The sequence below is a fragment of the Fukomys damarensis genome, unplaced genomic scaffold, assembly GCF_012274545.1.
Source record: "Fukomys damarensis isolate Sample0158 unplaced genomic scaffold, DMR_v1.0_HiC HiC_scaffold_12, whole genome shotgun sequence".
Classification (NCBI taxonomy): domain Eukaryota; kingdom Metazoa; phylum Chordata; class Mammalia; order Rodentia; family Bathyergidae; genus Fukomys; species Fukomys damarensis.
The window spans coordinates 10777639-10802628 of record NW_022900924.1 but is presented as its reverse complement, the minus strand read 5'-3'; the positions used below and the strand labels follow the sequence as shown (position 1 = coordinate 10802628).

General features: G+C 46.9%; 1 protein-coding gene and 1 long non-coding RNA gene across 5 annotated transcripts in view; one reads left to right on the top strand and one right to left on the bottom strand.

Moving 5' to 3' along the window:
* Positions 1-12373, bottom strand: part of LOC104848220 — a 31334-nt gene extending 18961 nt beyond the window's left edge. For 2 of the 3 annotated variants that reach the window (XR_004516777.1, XR_004516779.1), the window contains exon 1: positions 12285-12373. This is a non-coding gene — a long non-coding RNA (uncharacterized LOC104848220). Of the gene's footprint in view, positions 1-10489; positions 10595-12284 lie in introns of all 3 variants that reach the window. The other variant, XR_004516778.1, reaches the window with a different exon arrangement.
* Positions 1-17575, top strand: part of Srrm4 (serine/arginine repetitive matrix 4) — a 607431-nt gene extending 589856 nt beyond the window's left edge. For both annotated transcript variants that reach the window (XM_010604082.3, XM_019204466.2), the window contains 5 exons: positions 5767-6071; positions 9339-9542; positions 12296-12406; positions 13001-13138; positions 15037-17575. In XM_010604082.3, the coding sequence (XP_010602384.1) occupies positions 5767-6071; positions 9339-9542; positions 12296-12406; positions 13001-13138; positions 15037-15346 (1068 nt within the window). In that variant the 3' untranslated portion in view covers positions 15347-17575. The remainder of the gene's footprint in view (positions 1-5766; positions 6072-9338; positions 9543-12295; positions 12407-13000; positions 13139-15036) is intronic.
* The last annotated feature ends 7415 nt before the right edge of the window (positions 17576-24990 follow it).

Genomic DNA, 24990 nt, shown 5'->3' with positions numbered 1-24990 from the left:
TTCAGGACACACAGCTGGCTTCCGGTTTCTAGATGATACTTTCTGGCCATCAAAGCTCTCTGTGCCTGCACACAGGCAGTGCGGATACACTGCAGAACTGATGCATCCTTTAGCTCAGAAATGTTGGAGAACTGGTCTGTAACTCCCCAGCTCTCTCCTTCCTTCACTGGTGACAGCCCTAAAGCACACATTCTCTGCATTGGTTCCCAGTATGGCCCCTCTGGAATTCAGCTATCGCTGTCCCCTGTGTGGACTGATAATGTATCTTTGATTTGTTCTGTCATCTCATCTCCCCCACAGTCCTACAGAGGTTTCTTCTCTCAAATAAACTATCAGCACTCTGTTTCTTGTTTCAATTTCTTGGAATCCAGGTTAGACTAGAGTTATTTTACTTGGTGATAAATCCCACCTTACAGGGACTGAATTTCTGTGTCAGGCCCCAAAGGTAGGCTTCTGGGAAGGCAGGACAGGAAGGAAAAGCGTTGAGATGGAGGAAAGGGTGAGGTTGGACTGAAGAACAGAGCCCTGGTATGAGTGTTCCAGGTCTTAAATGGAGAGCGAGGGTACCACAAAGACATTCACCCCGGAGGATGATGAATCTGGGATGGCACCTTCAGGCGAGGGTCTTGGGAACCATTTTCCAGCCAGTTGTACAAAGACAGAGATCAGTAACATGCGTACGAAGTCCCAACAGTTGCAGAAGGGCTCTTCAAAGATGGATTTCGGGAGGCCTGTTTTCCAAAGGATGTGACAGAGAGAAGCAAAGGGAAGTGCCCTATCGTGGCAGTGTCCAGGGGTGACTGCATCTTAGCGACCTAATGTCTGAAGGAGATGCCCACAGACAGGAAGACATGCAGGAGTCTCCCATCATCCATCCATCAGGGCATTCACGACTCAAAAGCCTCCTCTGCATTTTCGTGGCATCGCCCCACCCCACCCACGGTGCACCTTCATTCTGCCTTTGGTTCCCCTCGACTGTGTCTTTCCTTCCTCTTCATGTGGGTGGATGGAGAGTTCTGAAGAAGGTAGAGTCAGGGTTTAGAAGGCCATCAAACCATCCAGACATTTCTAATGATGAGCTTATTAAAATGATCCTACCATGTGGAATTACAAACAGAGCCATCAAGACTTGTAAAAATAAAGCCAGGTAGGGTTCAGCTAAAGAATAAGGAAGGCATGGCTTCAGATGGCTGCTTGCTCCCTGCCAAATTATCCTCTAAGCCAGCCAAATAGAGTGTGATTTGCATGCTTAGTACCTACGTAGGATATTACACTTGTGCCCTGTACAAGTCAGGTGAGAGAGCCTGTGGAAGGTTAAACCACCCACCCTCTATTCACCAAGCCCTGGATGTGATGTGGAGCTGCTTCAGCCCCGAGAAAGGTGCCTCTCTTGTCTTATTTATCTGGCCAAGGAAGGTGATTTTCTTAATCCTTCACCCAGGATAGAACTCCTTTTCATAATCTGATCAAAGCCACTGTGTAGGCTGGCAGCCCTGTTGCATGTAAATGACCAGACCCAGTCGTCTTTTAACCTCACCACCCAGCGTAGCAGAGCATGGGAAAGAAAGGAAGGAGATCTACACCCCAGCATTGCCAGTCCCACCTGGAAGGTTTTTCAGGTCTGAGACTTCTCACCTAAAGCCTAGAGCTTACGCTATTGAGGATCTGCAGTCAGAGCCTCTGCCTGCTTTCTCGAAGGTATGCTGGTTCTAACAAACATCCGGAAGAAGGAAAGAAGGAGCAAAGCGGATTCCTTATCTCTGTCATGGGGCCTCCAGCTAATTCTTAAATATCAACATCCTCTGTAGCTTTCTGAGCTGGTTTCAAGACCCCAAGTTTCATAGAACTATTTTTATTACAATGGGGTCCAGTTCTTTCTTTAAAAAAACCATCAAATCCCTTGGCAGTAACTCAGCTGGCAGTCACCCAGCAGGACTCTACCAAGATCACAGATCTCTACCAATGACTGAAATTAAGATGGGCCCACCGGGACTGCTGAGGGACCATGGAAGAGCTCCATTCATTAGAGGCAGACAGCAGCACCACTGAGCTAAATCCCCAGCCCCAGGAGCTCCATTCATTAGACAGTATTGACTGAGCACCTACTCTGTGCCAGGCAGGTAGGGGTCTGGGATATAGCGTTGCACCAGTCGTGGCCACTGCCCTCAACAGGCTCCCCATCCAGATGGAGCAACTAAAGCAACGACCGCACCGAGTAGCATTTTGTGCTGGTATCACAAAAATGGCACTCATTCTTGAGTGAGCGAATGGGTAGAAGAATGAACGAATGTGCAGTGTACTCTGCTCTCCTGGCCCGGGAGCTCAGACAAGGCTTTCTAGAGGAGCTGAGATAAAACCCAGAGGATGAATATATTTAGTAGTTTTGTCAGTGGGGGAGAAAGGAAAAGTGTTCTGTTCAAGGGAAATAGCATGTACAAATAACCTGGGTTTGAGAGAGTAAGATACAGTGGCAGAACCAAGAAAACTCACATTGGTCTGCTTAGATCATGGCAGCTAACATGAAGTGTGTGGAAGAGACAAGATTTCTGAAGTCTGCAGGGCTGGTTTATAAAGTAATCAGTGCTGGGTTGCAAAGGATATTGTAATCCATGTCAAACAGTTTAGAGTCAAACAAACAAATGGCACTTTTAAATGAGGGGAGGCTGGTATTTTCTCACAACATGGCCAACCGAATGAGAATGTTTCAGTAATATCTTTATCTCTGTTTTCTGGTAATGAAGGAAAAGTATGACGCCTGTGGAGTTCTCAGTTCTAACATACAAATCATAGCCAGGTGGAGCGTCTGAAAATATTCCTGTGAGTTCAGGGTGTGGGGCTTAGAATGTGAACAAGGCAAGGTTCCTTTCAGCCACCAACCTGGAAGGACATCAAACTTGAAATCCTTACTCATGAGGTCCCTAACCCATCAGGAAAAATGCTTTGAAAATAGATGTCAAAACTGAGGACAAGTAAACTAGGAGAGAAAAAAGCCAGCCTGGATACCCCCAGGTAACAAGCTACAAGACACCGGAAACCACTGCACTCACAGACCTCCAGTGCTGAATTAGCTTCCAGCCTAGTTCCCTGGAAGATGGGCTTGCCAGATTCACTTATAATGTACTGCCCCCCACCACATTCACCATGTCTGGGACAGAGATTCCTTGAGCCCATCCCCATATCAAGCCCCAGCCTGAAAGTGCAGGCCCTGGGGTCTAGCTTCCTAGCACAACACTCCCTCATCCCTGGCAGTCAGTGGTGGGGAAGACACACATGTTATCATTGACCACGGCTGGCAGACATGTCATCCCGGCTGTGAAACAGAAGGCAAATAGGATCTGAGTAGGAACAGGATCTATATATGTTACTTTAAAACAAATCTCACTCCAGAAAACTCCACCTGAGATAACTTAATGTTGACGTCTTATATCTAAGGCAAAGCTAACCTGATCACCAAGAAAGTAAAACAGCAGCTACACTGGACTGAATTTGGTAAACCTGGACCATCACCTTGCCTGCTCACAAAGCCTTCTGGGAGAATCCATAAAAGAAACCCCACCCCCTGTCCCTGCCCCAGGAGCTGACATCCTAAACTGTGGGAGTTATCTCTGTTATTCCGACAGTTCCGGTGTCCCTTTATCGCACCCTTGTGACTAATTGCTGGGAAGCAGAAATGGTATAGAGAAGCCTAGCCACCCCCTTCTTTGGGCCCACAGAGAATGGGATGGGGGCATGGGGGTAGGCTCTTGGAGGAGAAGCTTTAATGCGTGTGGGGCCCAGAGCCAAACTATAGAAGATTTACTATTCTACAGTCTAAATGTTCATAAACCAAGGTAGTAAACGCTGATGGAATATGTCCTCCTATCTTGCCAAACATCTTCAGGATGACCTGAAAATCAGCTTTGAATTCAGAATCTTGGGTCCTTCACAGGCCAGGACATCAAGTGGCAGTGTGAGGAAAACCTACCCCCAAACCTGGGCTCCTCCTTTCTGCCTCCCATTGCCAATACTGTGCCTGGCCCCACGCACGTGTACCTAGGCACCTCAGCATGATTATCGGAGCCACCCTTGAAACACGGTCCACCCATGAGAAAATAATCCATAGATGAGACACATAAAGACCCCAGAGGGGGGCTCAGGGACCATCGAATGGAGAATTCCGGGGTCTCAATTACCCAAAGTATGATCGGTGGGTGGAGTGTTCACCACAGGGTGCCTCTTGGCCCCACAGATTCCTTGTCCCAAGAGTGATGGTTATCACTGGGGAATGGTTCAAGGCAGGGCTCCCTCTTGCCCGCAGCTGAGATTGGTGCTGTTGTCAGAAACCAGAACCAGATTCACGGTGTCATCCCAGCCATGATACTGATCTGGACATTAAAGGAAACCGTCCGTTGTGCTTCCAGAACTGCAGTTGCCTTCCCAAGGATGGCTTCCGTCACCTCCTGTACTCCGTCATCTGTCCTAGATCAGTGCAAAACAGGGTCCTAGGGGCCACTCTTCATCCCCAGTTGTGCCAAAATCAAATCCCCAAGTCCCTTCCAAAGCAGTCAGTTGCAAAGCACGACTGAACCCTTGAGGTCCATGGCCAAGTCCACGCAATGCTTTAGCCCCATTTGCATACACAGCAAGGGTTTCCTGATCCACCTGGGGCATGAAGGGATTGACTAGGTTGAATTACATCCCCCGAATGAGAAATCCGAACAGAACAGATGCCCCTCCTATCACAAAAAAAAGAAACTATCACTAAAAAAGAAACCCCAAACTCAAAGTTCAGGGCCCAGTGTGAGGATGTGCAGAAAGGTGTGTGTTTTTTCTTGTCATTTGCGACTCTGATGATGGACTCACGTTGCCCGCTCTTCCCTTTCTCTTACACCTTACCTACTAAAGGAGGAGTTCTTGCTTGGTAAGTGGATATAATCCGCAAAGACATGAGAGAATTTATTAGAAGCCACTCAAGATCCTTAGCTATCTTCTACAAGGGGAAAAGGACACACACAAATACCTGTAAAGACCTTTTTTTGTTTGTTTTTTTTCAGTCAAACTATTTGACTTACATTTATTTTGCCCCTCTTTCTTTTCCCCTTCAGTTGAAAACTGCTTAAATGTCAATTTGTGACCATGACTTTATATTTTTTAAACACACATACACACACACACACACACACACACACACACACACACACACAAAACTTTCATCTTTATTTCATTTCTTTTCCCCATGTGACATTTATCAGGGCTCTATTCAGGCAACTTTTTCTTTTTCTTTTTTTAAAGTTACATTAATTGAGGTTTTGGTTGAAGTTTAAAATTTTGGCTTTGTCTCCTTTTTTTTTTTTTCTTTTTAATTTCCAAGATAAATTTTTTTCAGGCCAACAGCCCCATTTATTTTTCCTCTTCCCCTTCCTTTATTTTTAATTATTGTTTTAGATTAGGGGTGTCTATACCCCTTTCTATTGAGTTGTCTATTTTGTTTGAGTTCATTCATTAGAAATTAAATTTTGTATAATTTCCTTTTGCTTTTGTTTAATCTGGATCGCATGCTTTTTCTCTGCATGATACCTAAATCTTCCAGTTATCCTAGCAGGGGGTAAAAAAATATCTCCTTTCTGTGGTATTCTTTCAGGAATTTGTGCTTTTGTTTTTTGGCGTCTCTTCTTTCTTCTCCTCTCTTTCCTTTCGTTACAGTGCATCATGACGGTAAACATTCTCAGTTATTTAGACACAGCGCCCCAGAGCTCAGCAGTGTCCGACAGGTCTTTTTGCTTTCAGATCACTGGGTCGGGGTCTGCCGCTGACCTCTTTACCAAAACAGCCAGTCCGCTCACCAACTCCCGAGGACGCTCCCAGGAGTATGACTCAGGCAATGACACCTCCTCGCCACCCTCCACGCAAACCAGCTCAGCCAGGTCTCAGGGCCAGGAGAAGGGGAGCCCCACTGCGGGTCTCAGCAAAAGCCAGGAGCTCAACAGCGGCAACACCTCGGATTCAGGGAACTCCTTCACCACCTCCTCACCCCAGAACAAAGGGGCCATTCTGGAGAACCTCTCTCCCCCCAGCAGGGGCAGAGAGTCAAGGTCAGTGCCCTTGGGGGGAGAGGGTCTCAGCTTTATCTACTCAGTCTTTCATCCCTGTCTCGTGAGTCTTATTTTCAAGGAGGAGAAAACCAACTCAAACTGACTCTTTCTTTTTTTAATTCCAGGGGCACTAGCTTCAGGGACAGCAGGATCAAGGGGGGCTCAAAATATGTCACAGGCAATCTGTCCTGTTACATCTCTCAGTTCTACCTCTCCACTCTGTTGGCCTCGTTCTTAAGTAGAGACTCCCAGAGTACTGGCAGATATGCTAAGCAGCTAACATTCCATCAGTTTAACTCTCCATAAGAGTACTTTTTTTCCTGAGAATTATTGCAAGACCTCAGGGCAAGTGGTTCTTGGCTGCACTTGGCCCAGCTTAGTTCATTTGCCCAGCTCTGGACCAAGTACTCTAGCTTAGGGAGTGCTGTACTCTTGGCTAGAATGTGTTACATTCCACAACTGGGATTAATGAGTGCACCCTTCCCACATTCATCTGCAGGAAGAGCTAAGGTGTTGATATCGGGAGGACAGAAGCTAGGCAGACAAAACTGAATGCCACTTGTATCTGTAATCTCAGAGAAAAATCTCGCATTTGCCTAATTTTAAGTCATGGTCATTTAAAAACATACCATAATATTTACTTAAATGAATTAAAAAGATACCACACAAAAACCTTCACATGGGTCTTTGCAGAAGCTTTACTCATAAGTACCAAAACTTGGAAGCAACCAAGATGTGCTTCAGAAGGTAAATGGATAAACTGGTATAGCCAGACAATGGAATATCATCCATAGACGAAAGAACAGTTTCATCCAGCCACAGAAAGACATGAAGGAAACTTAAATGCCTATTGGTAAGTGAAAGAAGCCAATCTGAATAGGCTTAAACATAGCATATGACTCAACTATATGACCTTCAGGGAAAGGCAACGCTATGAAGAAAGTGAAAAGACTAGTAGTTGCCAGGCGAGGAGGGAGGGAGACAGGGAGAGATGAACAGGGAAAGCACAGCGGATTTTTAAGACGCTGAAATTATTCTATATGATCGACAGGGACGGATAAATACCATGACACAGTTCTCTAAACCCACAGAATGTACACCACCAAGAATGAGGCCTAATGTAAACTATACGGTTTGGGGGATAACGATGTGTCGAGGTGGGTTCATTAGTCATAACAAACACGCCAGTGGGGGGCCGGATAGGGGTGCAGCTGTACGTGAGTGGAGGCAGGGATCACGTGGTATTCCCTATACTTTCCATTCAATTATGCTGGGACACTGAAGGTCCTCGAAAGTAAAGTTTACTAATTACTAGAAGGACGGATGGATGATAGATGGGCAGATAGATAGATAGGTAAATCATAGTACGAATTTAGATAAAGGCTTTTTTTGTTCATCTCAACTGTTAGTAGATACAGCCTTTCTATAGAAAACACTTCCAAACGTTTGCCTATGAGCTGATCTACAGTTTCTCTGCTTCATCGCCTTTTTGCTCGCTCTCTCTCTCTCTCACTCAAGAAATCACAAGAAAATGCTAATCACTGAGGGTACTGTCAAAATAGTGGCTATTAAAATGCACAGACCTAGAATATACTAACCTCCACACCGTCACTCGGTCATTTATCCCTCAGCCCGATACCAGGCACCTCCTCTATGTCAGGCGCTCAGCTTGGTGCAGGGATCCAAATTGACAAGGTCCATTTCCTCCGGAGTTTTTCTCTTCGCAGGGTAGGTACACAGATGCAGAGTGCGGGGAGGTTGGCCACTGTTCTCCACCAGGCAGAGTAGGCTCTTCCTCTCTCGGGGGTGGAAGCCTGTCTCGGTTTAAAGTGGCCAAGATTTCTAAAAGCTGGCCAGAGCCTCAGCTCTGAAGCAGTTTGAAGCTTCTTCAAGGACAGAGCACCCTTCGTCCCCAGCACATGGCCTGCTTCAGTCCTGGATAAACCACTTGGCATCCAGGCGTAGACGTGGCCTCCGGTTGGCCTGTCCTGGGACATCCCTGGCCTCAGCTCATACCCAAGCTTGGTTGGGAACCAGAGCTGGATCGGAGCAAAATGTCAGTGTCTCCACTGGAAGAAGTTCCCAGAGGGGAGATGGAGAACACGGGTCTGCTGAGACACTGCAGGTTATTATGCAGGGAAAACGGAGGTTAGCGCTAATAACAATAAAAATAATGGCAGTTAACATTCATTGAGCCCTAACTGCATGCTAGGTCCTACGCAAAATACTTTCCATGAATAATCTTTTTAACTCATCATAAAACCTTCAGAAGATAAGGTACTGTTGTAAGCTTTCGTTAAACATGGGGGAAACTGAGGCTTGCAGTGGTTGAGAAAGTCAGCCACTAAATGGCAGCCTCAGCATTCCAATGTAAATCTGTCCCCAAAACTGACTCTCGCCTGCTTGGTTTAATATGTGCAGACAGCCAAATGAAACACTTTAGACCTAGCTGCTCATTTTGAGTTATAAATGGTGGTTCAACCCACCGCTATTTACATCATGCCAGCTGTGGGCAGAGGTCTCAGTAAATAGGACCTGAGTAGAAGACGCATCAGCTTTCCATCGAGGGAACCACAGACACTGAAGGGAAGGAGCTGAAGAGGCAGCAGGGACAGGGGCATCGGAGATGAGCAGGTCAATGTTTGGGCGCTGGGCGACCCTTCCGAGTCTTCTCTGTAAGTTGGAGATGATCACAAGGTTGCTGGGAAGCGATGCTTGAGAAGTTGTGTCCTCTGGGTGATTCTGGGAGTCTCCATCCACCTTTTTGGGTGATGTCGACTCCTCCATCTGAGAAATGGGCTACACTCAAGTTTCCCAGACTTAGACCCATCGCAGGTCACCTTCTTGATTTTTAACATGGCTGTGTACTAATTTATTTCTTTTAACAAACTCACTTTTTCTGTAAGCTAAGTGAAAGGAAAGCGTTATCTCAAACAGAAAATTACTATCCCTTGTGCTAATAGAAGGTATCTATAAATATATTTGCTATATAATAAGTATTAAAATATGTTTAAATTAATATTAGTGTCTAATTGATTTTAATAATTAATATTATGTATATGTTATAGTTTGCTAGTTAGCAACACAGGGACCTGCTCCTCTCTCTTTGAGGAATTACAGAGTTAGAGTGTTGTGGACCTACCCGGGTCCATAACTTACACCTAGCCAGGGCTTTCTCATTAATGTAATCAGAAAGGTAACAAATAGGTCAAGATGTGCCCAGAGTGGTGGCCAGTTGAGTAGTAACAGAGCTTCCTTCCCCTGCAGAGGATTTCAGTCACCATGTCTGGAGTGTGCTGAGGTGAAGAAATCCAGCTTGGTCCTATCCACAGCCCAAAGCTCCCCTGTGAAAGAGTGTTCCCGCAGCTCCTCCTATGCCAGCACCCGATCCTCCAGCCGTTCCTCCAGATCTCCAAACCCCAGAGCCTCTCCCAGGTACACTCGGAGTCGATCCACCTCCTCTGAAAAAAGGTGAGTGCAGTTGGACCTTTGCCCTGCTGAATTCTCCCCTTGGCCTGAGTTAAGTCACCTCAATATGTCTCTTGATGCATAAAGGAGAACAGTCAGGCTGACTTGAGTCTGAATGCCTATTTTACCCAATGGATATCTGGTGGCCTTACAAAAGTCAGTGAATCTCTCAGTTTTCTCACCCACAATATGAAACAATGGATCATTCTGAGGACTACAAAAACACCTAGAGCTGTCCTATGAATATAATGAACTTTGTTCATCAGCTACCGGCCTGAGAGAATATAATGAACTTTGTTCATCAGCTACCGGCCTGAGCATAAACTAGTTTCTGCTGCAGAAAAAGTTAGTTAACCCTAAACTTAGCATCCTTAGAACAAAGTATTTACTTAGTCCCCAATTCTGTGGATAAGCAATTTGGGCTTGCTCCGCAGGCCAGTTCTTCTGCTCTTGCTGGGCTCTGTCCTAGGTCTTTGATCTGCTGGTGGGTTAGCTAGGTTCTGGCTGGATTGGATGACCCCAGATTAGTCATCTCTGCCCAGTGTTGCCATCATCCTACAGGCCTATCTGTTTGTTTACATGATGATGAGAGAGTCTGTAAAGCATTCTTTAGTCACAGGACCAGTCCAGATGTGACGTTGCTCCTCTTTGTGGGAACAGATGCAGATTCATACTACAAGAGTTAGGGTACAGGGAGAAGAGTGATTGCGGCTGGTTTTGCATCCTATACTCTCCCTAATTTCAATAACCATTGATAATTACTTGATGATTTCATGTAGATAACAATGTAATACAATATATAGGTGTGAGAACTCAGGAATTAGAGAATTAGAAGATTTCATCCAATCTAATCAACCCATAGCTTCCCTGAACTTCATGAAAACAAAAAATTCCCAATAACAGGCTGACTTTCTGCAACCATACAGTTAAAAAACAAAACAGATGCTTACTTAATTGGTTATTTCAAGACTGTCCATTCCAGAAAATGAAGCAATGTAGCTGACAACACTATTCAACGTCATAGCATTATAACATCAGTAGGATTGCAGATTAGGCTAAAAGGAAAGTTAAGGAGAGAAATTTAAAAATTACATTAGGAGAAAAGGTCCAAAAGTCATGTCCTTTACTACATAGTTGCTATGTAGCTCTGCTGCAAACATGACCTCTAGCTCCCTAGCAGACAACCTAAGGACAGAAATTTCTCCCTCGATACATTATTAACCGAGAGAATGAATTGAACCAATTGCCTGGGAAAGCAGTTATTCCTGATTTTAAGTTTATAAAAACAGTCGCATAGTTCCACAGAAAAGGAACACTATATGGTATAGTCAGTGGATGGAAATGCCTAACCATCTCTTTCCTAGATTCTACAAACATGTTGCATCCTAACTCTTTCTTATAATAACCCTCACAAGGAGCAAGTTAGCAAAAGCATCCCTTCCAGGAGTCACAGCTACACATTGGCCCAGGACTGAGATCAGATGAGCTATTCCTTCTCTACAGTGTTATCTAAATGAGGGAGGCACCAGCAGAGAGGAAAGAAAACTGAGAGAGGCAGAGGAGTTAGTGATTTAGAGTAGGTCCTCCCTTCACGCACACCTTGTCCTCAGACTGTGTTCCATTACTCCCAGTGGATGCCTACAAACACCAATACTACCAAGCCCTGTAATGAAATTTTTTTTTCATCTTAACTAAGCACTGATCACAATGTGATGGTAACTCTTGCATCTCAGATGTGCCCACAAAACTACCAGAAATTTATTTTTCTTCCTTCTTATAATTTCACAGAAAGAGGATTCATATTACCATAGATCTTAGCATACTGGGCATATTTTCTCCTTTCTTAGCAAGCCAAGAGCACTCGCTTTCTTACTTAAAGAAAGTACATTATGGTTCCTCATTGGCATATCTGAACTGCCCCATCATTAGTCTTACACTTGGGGGCCATAATTAAGTAAATAAGGGCTATGTGCACATAAGCACTGCAATGATGTGCTAGTAGACTTGATGATGAGAAGACCTAAGTAACTAACAGGCAGGCAGCCTATACAGCATGGGTACGCTGAACAAAGTGATGACTTACATCAACAAAGTTCATGCTACTCAGAACACAGCACAAAATTTAAAATGAATGCATTATTTGTGGAATTTTCCACTTAACATTTTTAGACTTTGGCTTAACTTGTGTAACTGAAATCACAGAAAGCAAAAACCATGGGTAATGGAGGACTACTGTACTTTGGAGCAAAACAGACCTGGGTTCATATCCTCTAACAGCTGTGTAAAGCTTAGCAAATACATTACCTCTTTGTGCCTCTCTTGGTCCATCTGTAAAGTGGAATCAGTAATAGTACTTAATCTTAGGATGTGTTAAGAGTTAAATGAGATATACATAAAGCATTAGCTCAGTGTCTGGCACATAGTAAAATACATAATAGTAATAGTCAACATTTTCTCCTGTGTTGGCTAATTATCCCTTAGCATATGTGCCAATATGCTAAGTGATTTACAACTTTTTGGGGTAAGTACTATTATTATTACTCCCATTTTACAGAAGAGAAAACAGAAGCCCAGAGAAATGAAATCACCTTCCCAAGGCCACACAGCTAATAAATAGCCAGGATAACAAGCACTCAGAAAGAAATTGTCCATATTCTTAAGCCCCCAAAGGGGAGGGGATTTCATTTTCCGGTAAGGGCCAGGTTTCTGCTCTGTCATCTGGAGACCAGATGAATAAAATCTTACCTCTTTCCCAGGTCCTACTCCCGCTCTCCCAGCTACTCCTCCAAGTCTGGCAAAAGAAGCCCCCCTAGCAGAAGCTCTCGGTCCCGCCGCAGCCCCAGCTACTCCCGCTATAGCTCGAGCAGGTACCGGCCCGCCCCGGCACTAACCCACACCCCTTTGCCCTTTGCCCAACACCCGTTCTGGTTAAGTCTCCCAGCCCCACCTCTCCTGACCTCTCTCTCCCCTAAGCCCCGCCTGCCCAGCTCTGCCAAGATGGGGAGCTGATTCAGCCTTCTTACAGTTCTTTGTCCAATCCAGAGTGGCAACAAGGCCCAAACATATCCTGTGTCCCAACACCCATCCCCAACACTTCCATGTCCGCTTTCTCCTGTCCGTCTCCTCACCCTTCGTCCTCGCATCCAGAGCCCTCAGTTCTCACTACACACACCAGGCGCCAGTGACATCCTCACCCCTACAGCATCTGCACCTCGATAAAGTCCATGCGCGAAGGCTGACACCCTTAAGCACTACCACCCCCCCACCCACACACAGTGCTAATTCACAGGGACTCAGCCCACGATTGGTCATCTATCTTCCCGTGCCCGCCTCCTTGAGGCTCCAGCAGACCCTGCCACAGTGGGGCGAGGGGTACAGAGGCCGGAGGAAGCGGGACAAGTTACACACAAAAGCCCTCCCAGCCCCAGCCTCCCAGTAGCACCCTCCGCCCCCTCCTCCAGGGAGCGGGAGCCCAAGTACAGCGAGGATTCCCAGCAAAGGGAGCGAGAGCGAGCGCGCCGAAGACGTCGGTCCTACTCCCCGATGAGGAAGCGCCGGAGAGACTCCCCGAGCCACCTGGAGGCCCGGAGGATAACAAGGTGAGGCCCACAGAGCAAAGGCTGCCCACTTTCACGCTCCTTCCCACCCGCTTCCTATCCCGGGCTCAGTCTCCACCTGCCTTCCTGAGGCTGAGACTGAGGAGTGTGGGAGCTCAGGGGGGCACCTCTCCCAAAACCTGAAGTGAGGCTTTGCTTCAAAGACTTGGAGCCTGAGTCATCTCTAGAGTCCAAACTTCCCTACCCTTAGGGAGCTGGGCGAACGGAGGAATAGGGTGCGGCCTGAGGTTGGTAACAGGCCTGGGAAGGGCAAGAGGTCTGACTAGTCTTTGAAGGCCGAGCCTCGCAGCAGGGCGTTGTCCTGGTAGCCAGATGCCAAGCTTAATAGACCTTCGTGTAATTATACCCTGAAGGGAGCCTTGCTGGGTAATAGGGAGAGCGCTGGATTTGGAGTCAGATTCTGGTTGTGCAGCTTTCTAGGTGACCTAAAAAGTCATCTCTTCACTTCCCTGAGGCTGTTTCCTCACCCATGAAATATCGGAGGAAATAATTCCCAGGAGTATCATGAGATAAAATGAAAGGAAGCAAAGATGTGACCGCACTTTGTAAACTTAAATGCAGAACACACTGGGTGTCACTGTTATTGACTGAATGGTTGGAGTAGGTGCAAAAAGTTACCTGTCAAAGGTGAGGCTTCAGAGGAGAACCGAGGAGGAGGAGAAACTAATTTCTCAGGCCTTGAAAGCTGGGAGAATGGTTGAATGCTGTTCTAAAATTGGACTGGCCTTTCAAGCATCACCCATCACTCAGTCAGAGACCCATGGAGAGCAGGAAGCCCGAATGTGCAGCATTTCCTCCCTGGAGAAGAGAGAGGGACAGGTGCCTGGCAGTAAGAACAGGGTGATGCGGTTCCTTTCTCGAATGTTCCACAGGCCTCCCTGTCTCATCTGTGGTCCCTTGATTAAAGATGTCCTTTGCAACCAACAGGGTAAAATGGATCTTTAAAAATTAGAGGGTTGTTTTTTTAAAGATAAACTTTCTCCAAGCTTCCTTGCACTGAGAGTGTGAACTGCCACCTCCTAGGCCTGACACTCAGGAGGAAGCAATACTTTTCTCCTCCTCCAGGCCAAAGCCTGGCTAAATCTCCACATGGGTATTTCCTGGCTTTTGTTCTGCCTGGTACTTTTGTGCATTCCAATTTGGTCAAATTGTAAAAAAAAAAAAAAAACCGCATTCCCTCCCGGCTCATTTTCGTGGGCTTTTCTTAGACTTTTGGTTGCGAATGGATGAAAAAACCCAGAAACCCAAAGAGCCACAGCTTGGATTCAGACCTGATCCAGCCCCAGCTGGCAACACTTGAGTTAACTCGGAGGAAGGCTGAGATTCCAAAAGGTCTTCCTTAGTCAACCCCACATAATGCACCCCCCTCAACCCATTCAGTGTTTCCCAAACTTGAGTCATCTGTCAGCCAGTGGCTTTACCACTCTTGACTTGCGTGTTTAGAATGTACTATTGATTTAATTTTTCTTTCAATGGTTATACATTATACCCCTTTCAGGAAACTTGATACACTACAGTAAACGGAAAATCAGCCTCTCTTACCTAGAAATAGAACCTGCTAGAAATAGAAAGTTCTAGTAAAAGTAAAAATAGCGAAACCAGAATTGTAATTAATGTTTAGATGTATGTTCTGTTGCCAGCTGGAGGCTCTAAGTCCTGGGCTTGCTTTTTAAAAAGAAAAGAAAAGAAGGTGAGATAATCACTTTTCAAGACATACCAGCACTAAGCTCAGCCTTTTCTCTTTGATGTTCTCAGACCTGCAAGAGAAATGAAAAGGAAGGCATGGGGTTTGTTGGTTTCCTCTAAGGGTCCAGGGAATGTAAGGGCACTGCTTCCCTGAAGAGCCCGGCCCTCACGCCTCTTCCTCTGGTCTCCCGCAGTGCCCGGAAACGCCCCATCCCTTACTACCGGCCCAGCCCCTCTTCGTCCAGCAGCCTCAGCAGCGCCTCCTCCTGGTACAGCAGTAGCAGCAGCCGCTCCGCCAGCCGCAGCTATTCCAAGACCCGCAGTCAAAGCCGCAGCAGAAGTCGGAGCCGGAGCCGGAGCAGGACCCGCAGTAGCAGCAGCTCCGGCTCCCGCAGCCCCAGCCTGGGCTCCCGGAGCCGGAGCCGGAGCCGGAGCCGGAGCCAGAGCCGGAGCCGGAGCCGGAGCTACAGCTCAGCAGACAGCTACTCTAGTACGAGGCGCTAAGCGAAGGCCATCCTTTGAGCTCCCCTGCTCATGGGGACCCTTCTGCCAGCCTCTCCTAAACCTGCCCTCTCTACCTTCTCGCTGGTGACAGATATTCAGGGCGCTTGGCCCCTGTCCTGCCTGCTTTCCTGGGGAGGAGGAAAAGGGGGCTTCACCCCCTTGTGTTGAGTTGCTAGGAGCCTCTACCAGCACCACCCTGGGGCTCAGCTGGGGCCTGAGCAAATAGAAAGAACTGTTTTTCGTTGTTTTTATTGTTTGGTTTTTTTTTTGTTTTGGTTTGGTTTTTTTGCAGAAAAAAAACTTCATGGTTTTATGAGAAGCAATGGGTCTGTGACTCAACAGCTTTGGACCTGGCTAGCAACGTGTAGAGACAACTCTGCTCGCTCACTGAGGGCAGGACATGTACACAAAGACAAAGGTGATTCATCGCACCTGGCTTCATTCTTACTCTTCCTGTCACCCTCTGTCATAGCTGCAGGTTTGTGGACCCCCACACAGGAATAGATGAGAGTGGAGTCCAAGGGCAGTTGAGGTCCAAGGTAAGGAGCCAGGCCCTGAACCTCCCCAGACAGGCCAGAGCTAAGGCTGGAGGGCCCTTGAGTCCTAGAAGAGAAGACACGCATGCCTAGGGGACAGCGACATGGGAGTCAGCGGCAGATGTCAGGGTTCTGGAGATGGGATCCCTGGCTACAAGTGCAGAAGCAAAAAGGCAGAGGTCACCTGTCATTTCCAGTAAGCTGGCACGGCCAGGGGAAGGAGCCCATCAGGTTCCACTGACCCAGAGCAGAGCCCCGCCCCCGTGACTTCCACAGATTACTTCCTGGTTGTGCACAGGGTCCCTGCCACCCCACAGAAAGGGAGATAGTGGAACAGTCAGGACAGCCCTGATGACGGCCCTACGGCACAAATTTGCTTCAGTCCCACTAGCTGGCACCAACTTAATTCCACGGGACCATCTGCTGAACATTCCCCGGTGCCGTGGCCAGCTGCCAGCCCCCAGCGCCAGCCAGTCTGGCCTTGCCCTCCAGTTGGCGCCTGTCCGCCCCCTCCCCACTTCCCAGACTGCCACACCCTGGATGCTACCCAGGGCGGCCTGGCACCTTCTCTCCCTCCCTTCAGCCTGAGCCACCGTCCTTGCCTCAGGATTTTTGCCAGGATGGGGCACAGACTCAAATTCAGAGAGTCTGCTAGTGAGGGGCTTGAGTACTTCACATCTGAGACTTTTGCTAGCTTCTGAAATTTCTCCTCAGCTTTGGAAAACCCTGTCTCACCCACCTTCCCCCTGCCCCATGCCAGGCAGCAAGGGTAAGCTGCCCTCTGACACACAAATACCACCAGCTGCTTCATACACAGGAGGCACTGAGAACACACAGGCCAGGGAGAAGCTCCGAAAATAAACTCCGGGGCACCCCCCTCACCAGCTGCACGGCTTTCCGGAGCCTTGTGAGTCTCAAGTTTGTAGTGGCAGTAGCGACAGGACAGGGCATGGAGGGAGAGAGGGAAGAGGACAATTTGCAGCTTCAGCTTTGGGTCCTCGGGCTATGGGGAAGCAAAGAGCAAACCTTTAGCCTTCGTGCCCCAAGGAAAACGCTTGGAAAACCCCTTTTTTCTTGGAAACAGTAACTTCTCCTCGCCTGATCTTTCCCATAGTATCAGCGCCCCTCCAGGGGGGAGGGGATGGGCAACAACCTGCCAGGGGTAGCACCCACCCTGCAAGTCCTTCCTCCGGCACAAGACAGAAATGTCCCCAGGCCGCAGTGGATAACCTGGCCTTCACACCGATTGGCGCCCGGCCCAGGCCAAAGCCCGTCCACCAGGACTCGTGGATACCGATGCTGTCACTGCAGAAGGCCGCATGGCAGGTGCCTGTGACAGGGGCAGGTGCCCTGGGAGGACGTGTACAGCAACTGTAAATAACCCTCTTCTCCACCCAGGAACCCAGACTGGACTCCGGTCTCTCCTCATGGAGACAGAGGCTTCCTGAAGCCACCAAACCTCCTTAGCAGGTTGGCAGCAAGCGGCATAGGGGCCTTCCATGCTGACTGTCTTTGTTCAGAGGACTCCAGGGGACTGTTCTGCCTAAGACTCCCAGCAAGACTTTTATTTATTTAATTTATTTATCTATTTGTTTATTTATTTATTTATGTGATGATAGTTTTCTTTCAGCGTTAGCAGTATTTATTTATTTATTCACTTATGTATACAGGAAGGAATTTGTGTGTGTGTGTGTGTGTGTGTGTTTGGGGAGGGGAGAACTTTGTATTTATTTATTTATTCACTTATGTATACAGGAAGGAATTTGTGTGTGTGTGTGTGTGTGTGTGTTTGGGGAGGTGGGAGAACTTGTAAATTATTTTTATGCATCTTTTTTTCCTTGTGTCTCTATGGATGTGATTTGAGAGGCCAAATGTGAATGGGGATGTTGTTTTCTCTGAAGTTTCTAAGTCTGGAACATTCTGGAGCTGGCCCAGAAGCGCATGCGTCCAGAGGTTTATTAGCACAGTGTTGAGGGGTGCAGGCCTTGCCCACCAGCTACTGCACCGAGGTATCAGGAAGAAGAGAGCAGCCAAAGAGCTCAGGAGCTGAGGCAATGAATTGAACCAACAGGGTTACACCTTAGGTCGGGGGCTTGAGTCTAAAATTAGCATTTAAGATAAAGCTGTACAAAATTACAGTCCCTTGTGAGTCCTTTTGGGAGGCACCTGGGATGAAGTCAGGAAACAAAATAAAATAGAGGGAACATGTAGTTGTCTCCCCAAGAAAGTCCTTTCTGAGCCCATCCCTGGGAACGAGGATCCACAAAACGATCGATCCGTGCTCTCTGACAACTGGCAGTGTCTTCCGGCTGCTGGCTGGACAGGGTTCTTGCCCTTTCCAAAGTCACCATCCACAGCCTTGCGATTGTCAGCTTGTCTGGTCCAGCTTTCAATGTGATGAAACTTGCAACGTTCCTGGTTGTTTTCCCGGCAGCATGGCTACCCTGCCTTAACTCAAGCCAGGGAGCGCCCATATCCTCAGGAAAGTTTGCAACAAGTTGCCTCCCAGGGAGACATTCTCTCCCCACCCCCGATGTGTCTCTCTGATTTCTGTGAAACTTTTTATTCCACCCAGAAATAGAATTTTTGTTGAGGCACTAGTAACTTCAGTTAGCTGAAGTCAGCATTCCTTAGTATTGCTCTTCTGATGCCCACTTCACTCTCACTACCCTCTGCTCCCAGCGAATAAGACAGATCGCTAGAAGGACTCGGCTCAGAAACTAGCATCTAAGATGGGAGGGGATGCAGGTTGAGATCAAGCAACATTGCCACCCAAGCCCTTTGTCCTTCCTGCCATGGGTGTGCAGTAAATGAGTGAAACTGGGTGAATTGATCCTTTTCCCTGGGCCAGAGTTCCCGCCTCTTTGAAGTAGGGAAGTTTTTGAGAAATAATCCCAAATATTGACCTGAGGCCTGGAAGACCCACCAAAGACAATGAGCTTCACGGAGACTCAGAGGACAAAAGAAAAGAGCTTCAGAGATTTTTTTAGGTTTTCAATCATGAGAAGAAAAGCGAAGAGCAAGATGTGAGTCTCCTTCAGTTAATTAGAAAAAGCTAACTCAATGGCCCCAGCATAGAACCATTCCAGTTCAACCAAGTTTGACCACATTCCTGTCTATTTGTTTCCTTCTTTGCGTATTTCGGAAGCAGAATAAAGTGAAGATGTTGGGAAGACAGGGTCCTGGTTTCAGGGTGCCTCCATTTCTTCTTTTGCTCAGATCATGTGCTCTTTCCCAAAATGTTTTGCTTGAAGAGGTCAAAATTTAGGATACTGCCAGAGTCTTCAGAAAGCATTTTTCCTCCTCCTCAAGCCCAACTTCCATCTTTTCTTCTGCAGAATTCCTTAAAACATGCCCCCTCCCCAACTGGCTAACTTAATTCAGCTGAAAAAACTTAACGCAGATATAAAGTCCTTGAGCATTTTTTTTTTTATTGAAATTTCTCCTTTCTACACCAAATGAACCATTGATCTACGTGGTATTCTTCTCTATCTGTGGCATGTTTTCATTTGTTTGTATGTTTGGTTTAATTCTTTAATCTTTTTTTTTTTTTTTTTTGGTAGTTGTTGCTTTGCATTGTAAATACCATGATGGGGGAACCCTCAACAAAACATGACTTATTTAATAATTTATTTCCTATTTATTGAGTGGTATTGGAAAAGGAAAGGGACCATCTCGTCCCCTGAATTGCTACTGGAAATCAGTCCATCTCTCAGCTCGGACGCTGCTGTCAGCAGCAGGGCTTTATCACCCAGGTATTGAGTGCTAGAATCACCGAACAAATTGGAATTGGCAGAAACGGAGGCTTCCGTCATACAAATTAAGCTCAAATGGAACTAAAACACTGGTTATCTCCCAGAAAACCTCATTTAGATGGAAATTAATTGAAGAATCCAATGCCTGTGCACAAACCAACTTCTATTAAAAAGTCACAACTCCTTGAAAAAAAAAAGAGGAAGAAAATTGTAACTCTGCTTCTCCAGCCAAGAGAAGCTATGCCTCACCTTATAATGAGCTGAACCAGAGACTGGAATGGCGTTCTTTTGAGACTTTCTTGCCTTTGTGTCTGTGGGAGTGAAATGGAGTGGGTCTCAGGCCTCAGTCTTAGCATCTGTAAAATGGGGCTTAGCCTAAATGTTGTTGGCAGAGTGGGGCAGGGGACTTCAGCTCTGATGCTGTAGACTCCATGCTGTTGGATAGTGCCTCTCTGTCTTCTGCTGTGGGTGTCTGCTAATGAAAGGAACAAAAAGGTAGGACATGGACTTTGTTTGTTGAGAGACTTTGTAACAGCTGGATCTTGCAGTCAGATCTGGAGGACCTCAAGGTACCTTGCACTTTGATAACTCTTTGTAGCCCAGATTAAAAATCTTCTGTATTTAGCTTGAATATCTGTCCAAGCTCACTGATCCCGAGTCATCAAGGGAAAGACCAAGGTGGCTTTGTCCAGCCCTGGATTTAACTACTACTGTTTATTGTCAGGTGATATTTTGTCCAATCATTCCAGTGAGCCAGTGATACAGGTACTATGACCACATTTCAGATGGAAAAACTGAGGCCCAGAAGGGAATCGTTATGCTCAAATTCCGTTAAACTCGGATCTGCCTGACTCCATGCCCCAGATTCCCTTGGTAGCTCTTTCTTCGGGGGCCCATGCTGTGAAGACATTTTCTGGACTGTTATCTCTTCTCCCCGCAACTCTTAGCTGTTCCTTCATGTGGTAATTGGCCTGGAGCTAACAGAATCCATCACATTGGCTCAGGCCTTAGTGTACCTCAAGGCCATTTCTCTGTATAGAGAAATGGTACTACCATTTGGAAATTCCCAAGCCAGAGGACCCATCACCAGCCCAGCTCAGCCTGACAAGCCAGTCTCTGCCTGGAGCATCCACATAAGAAAGAAAGAAAGAAAGAAACTCCTGTGTCCTCCAGCATCCTAGGACCTTGTCCTCTGCCCAGCGACACAGTGGCTGTGGCTTGCTTGATTTCTGGTTTCCACAGCTAAGCATAACCTTCCCGAGGTTTCTGGGTTTTCAGCCTGTATGAAACAAGTCTCTGTTCCAATTAAAGGTCCCATGGTATGGTGTTCTCATAACTGGCCCAGCGTCTTCTGTCTACATGGGTTGCCCAGAGGAGGGAGGAAGGGAGACGGGGAGCTAGGAAGCTCTTACATAGCACCTGCTACACGTCTTATATGCACGGTGCTCAGGTCAGTCCTCTAATCTTCCAAATATACCAGAGTATTTGAATCTCATGTACACATTAGCAGCATCTATGGAGTGCCTTAGGAGACCTTTCCAGAAGTATTTTGTATGAATTATCTTAGATATAACTGTATTGCAATCATATGAGGTAGATGTTGGGGACTTACTACCAAGAGGAATCTGAGGCCTGGAAAAGTAAACTCCCACACTCAAGAGCCAGTCTTGGAATCAATGACAGGATCCAGACAAGATGACTCCAAACTCTAGGCTGCCAACTGCTGTGTTTAGCAGCACTTCACTTTGTGCAATGAGTAGCCAGCCTTCTTCAGTAGAATTATTTCCTCCAGAGGCCTTGATCATTGGGAGCAAATTCAGTGTCAGGCACAGACACTGTTTAGTCCAAAGACTTCGGTTCGAGTCTGGGCTCCGCCTCTACTAGCTGTGTGGCACTGAACAAGGGCTACTCCCTGTGGATGTGTGCTCATCTGTACAATGGGGTAGCAACAGCTACCTCCCTCAGCTGTTTTGGAAGCTAAATGAGACGGTAGATTTTTAAAAAGTGGTACTCAGAAAGCTCTTAATAAATGCTTGCAAACAAAATTACTATTTTTCTAAACTGAACCTGAGCCGTGGCAGTGAAGTTCATGTTCATGCAGAAAGCCCAAAACAGCCATGTTGGAAAAATGGGGGCCTCCAGAAATGTCAGTGTAGAACTAGAACATATCTTTCCCTCAAGATCAAGGGCTGAAAACAGCCACGAGGCAGGGCGGTGAGGGGAGTAGAAAAACAGAGCCCAATATCTACTGGCCAAGTAAAAAAATCTCAGCTCAGTGTTGCAAGATCTCCAATTTTTCAGCACAATCTGATTTTCAGATAAAATTTCTTGATTTAAAAAAAAAAATGTTCATAACTCCTTGCTTTTCCAAGCACTGCATGGGTCAAAATAATGTGTGTGTGTGTGTGTGTGTGTGTGTGTGTACAAGAATGATATGCCATCCAAGGGATCACTCAGGAGGAAATGTCTCACCCTCACCTCCATCCCCAGGGATGCCAGGAGGTCCTTCTGCTACCCACCACACAGCCTTCTCCACACCTGAGTTGGTTATCAACTTAGGGAGGGATATCAAACAAAACAGGCCCACACTGAAACGTGTCTTGGGGTTCAATGGGATGGGACAATCTCCTTTGGATAAATCCATGGCTATTCTCTGCCCCCACCCCAACTCTCACACAATGATTTCTTTCTGTTGAAACAGCCTTGAGTAAAGCAGGAACCAAAATCTTACTCTGCGGCTCCATCAATAAATAACAGTAATTGATATTTATTATTAATAATTGATTTTTTAATGGCTCGATTATTATGTGCCATTTGCACCCAAAAACTTATTTCATTTACATAGGACAAAGTTGAGGTTCTAGACACAAGGCCACACTGCTAGTGGTATTTGGATCTGGGTCTGTGGCTGCCCGGACCATTTCTGGTCCTCAAGGCTGCAAGCCTCACTACCCCAGAGCTGGCTCTCCATAAGGGTTCTGCTAAGGCAACTTTTTAGTGGAAAGTACAGCTCCCAGCGGGCTATCCCTGTGACTGACATCTGCTTCCTATCAGTAATTTGTGGACAGACCTTTACCTTTCTGTCTCCTGCTCTGGTTCTCAGTTACAGGAGTCCAAGAATGTGTTTTTCCAGTAATTGCTCTGAATAGATGCTCCACCCTCTCCAAGCCCTAGCTGTCCTGGGTGCAGAAGGGAGATACCTTCTTCCAGAGAGCTTTCTCTATCCGGCCAAACTGGCAGATGCCAAAGCACAAAGAAGAGGTGGCCATGAATCCGATACCCAAGGGACACATCCAGCCTTTGCACTGGGTGATAAGAGAGGGGACAGAAAGGGTAGGAGAAGCTGCATCAGAAAGCAGCACTTCCTGAGAGGCAGGGCTGAAACGCCTACCTTCCTGCCTGACCCTAAGCAAATGCTACTCTACCTGTTAAAAGGGGTTGAGTTAAGCCAGAGGCTCTTCGCCCTGGCTGTGCATCCATACCACCTGTGAACGTTGCACAACTGCATGAGTCTCACTGTTCAGATCAGAAACGTCCTGGAGGGTGGCTGCCAGGTTGTCAGTGTTTCCAAAAGGCCTCCTAAGGTTTTTCAATAAGAAGCCAGGCTGGAGAAGCACTAGATGGTACCTAACATGCTGCCCAGCCCTGATGTCCTACAGTGTACTAGCTGTTTCCATGGTGACAGTAAGGCCAGCGACAACACCCAGCACTTATGTAGGACCAGTATGTGTCAGGGATGCTTTCATCGGCTTGGCGTATAGTGACGTAAACTACTTAAGTATTCCTCTTGGCATCATCTTTATGAGACATGCTACTGTGACGGCCGTTTTACAGACGCAGAAACTGGGGCACAAACAGGCTAGTTGTGTGCTAGGATCAGGGTGACTCCAAAGAGCATCGAAAATAACCTTGAAGGGTCAAGGAAGGTATCACAGGAAAACCCGGCCTTTAGGCCGATGCTGCGTGATGAGTAGAAATTAGCTAAGCAAACAAAGGGGCTTAGGGAAGAAGAGGAGGGGAGAGCAAGGCCATGCAGCAAAGCCCCTGCCGGAAGTGGGTTCCCCACCCCCACCCCACGTGTGCCTTCCACAGCACTTAGTATTACCTGTACTTAGTTTGTTTATTTGTTTAGTTCCCATCTCCATGAGCACAACAGCCTTCTCTGGCTCGTTCATCTCGTATGCCAAGCAGGGAGTGCCTTGCCCGGCACATGGCCTCTGTCAAGTGACTATATCTGCCCAAGATTGCCAGCTCCATTCTTTTCCAAGACCCATTCATTTGTGAGCTGGGCAACTTTTATCTGAGGGCAACAGCATGGAGAGCGTAGCTCAAAAGACAGTGGCAAGGCAATGCCATATCGCACACAAAGACACTAAGGATTTCTCATGCCCACACCCTAGGAAGGGGAGAAGGTAACACAGGCAGTAGATAGACAGAAGCACCTACTCTTCAGCCAGTACTGGGTAGGGCACTGGGGATATACCCTGGGATTAGAGGATGATGCCATTTTTAAATGGAGTGGCTGACTTGGGAGTCAGGCCTACCTGAATATGAGCCCTATTCTTGTAGTTTCTAGCTGTGTGTCTATGTGTATGTCACTTAGCCTTTCTGGGACTCTTTCTTTCCAATGGGGAAAATAAAAGCATCAGTCTCAAAAGAGTAGAAGTGATTCTCATAAGATATTTAGCAAAATGTCTGAGTGAATTAGTACCACTGTCACTGATACTAAAAACAAGAAGGAAAACAGAGAAGGAGGAGGAAGAGGAGAGAGAGGAGGAGGAGGAAAAGTGGACAGGCCCAATGGCCTAGACAAGCTCACGTCAAGTTTCTAGGAAGAGCCCAGGTCCCACTGGCAAAAAAAAGTCAGACCATCTCTTCTCACCCCTTCATCACCAAACCCTTCCCCATGCCTGCCGCACGCTGCAATGCCATCAACTTTTTTCTGCCCAATCCTCTCTGGCATCGGTGCCCCAGTGGGGAGACAAGGAGCACCGATCATGCCCGTGCACCCAGGGTGGGATTACTTATCTGGGCACCACTCCCTGGAATGCCATCCTACACCGTTAGCTGTGGCCAACCTGCAGCTGATGATTCATAGCAATTTTTCTTTTTGTCTTTTTTTTTTTGTTCTTTGTCTTGGAAACTTGCCAAGTACTTTCTCAAGGTGCAAAACTGGGTCCCTTTGACAATCAACTCTCAAATCTAAGTCCAAAATGAAAACCAACCACATCAAGTAGTCACATTGCCAAATGGAAACAACCTTGGAATTCACACGCGTGCGTGCACAAATGCATGCACACACACACACACACACACACACAGTTTATCTTTCCCCTTCAGTGTCCCTTCCCTC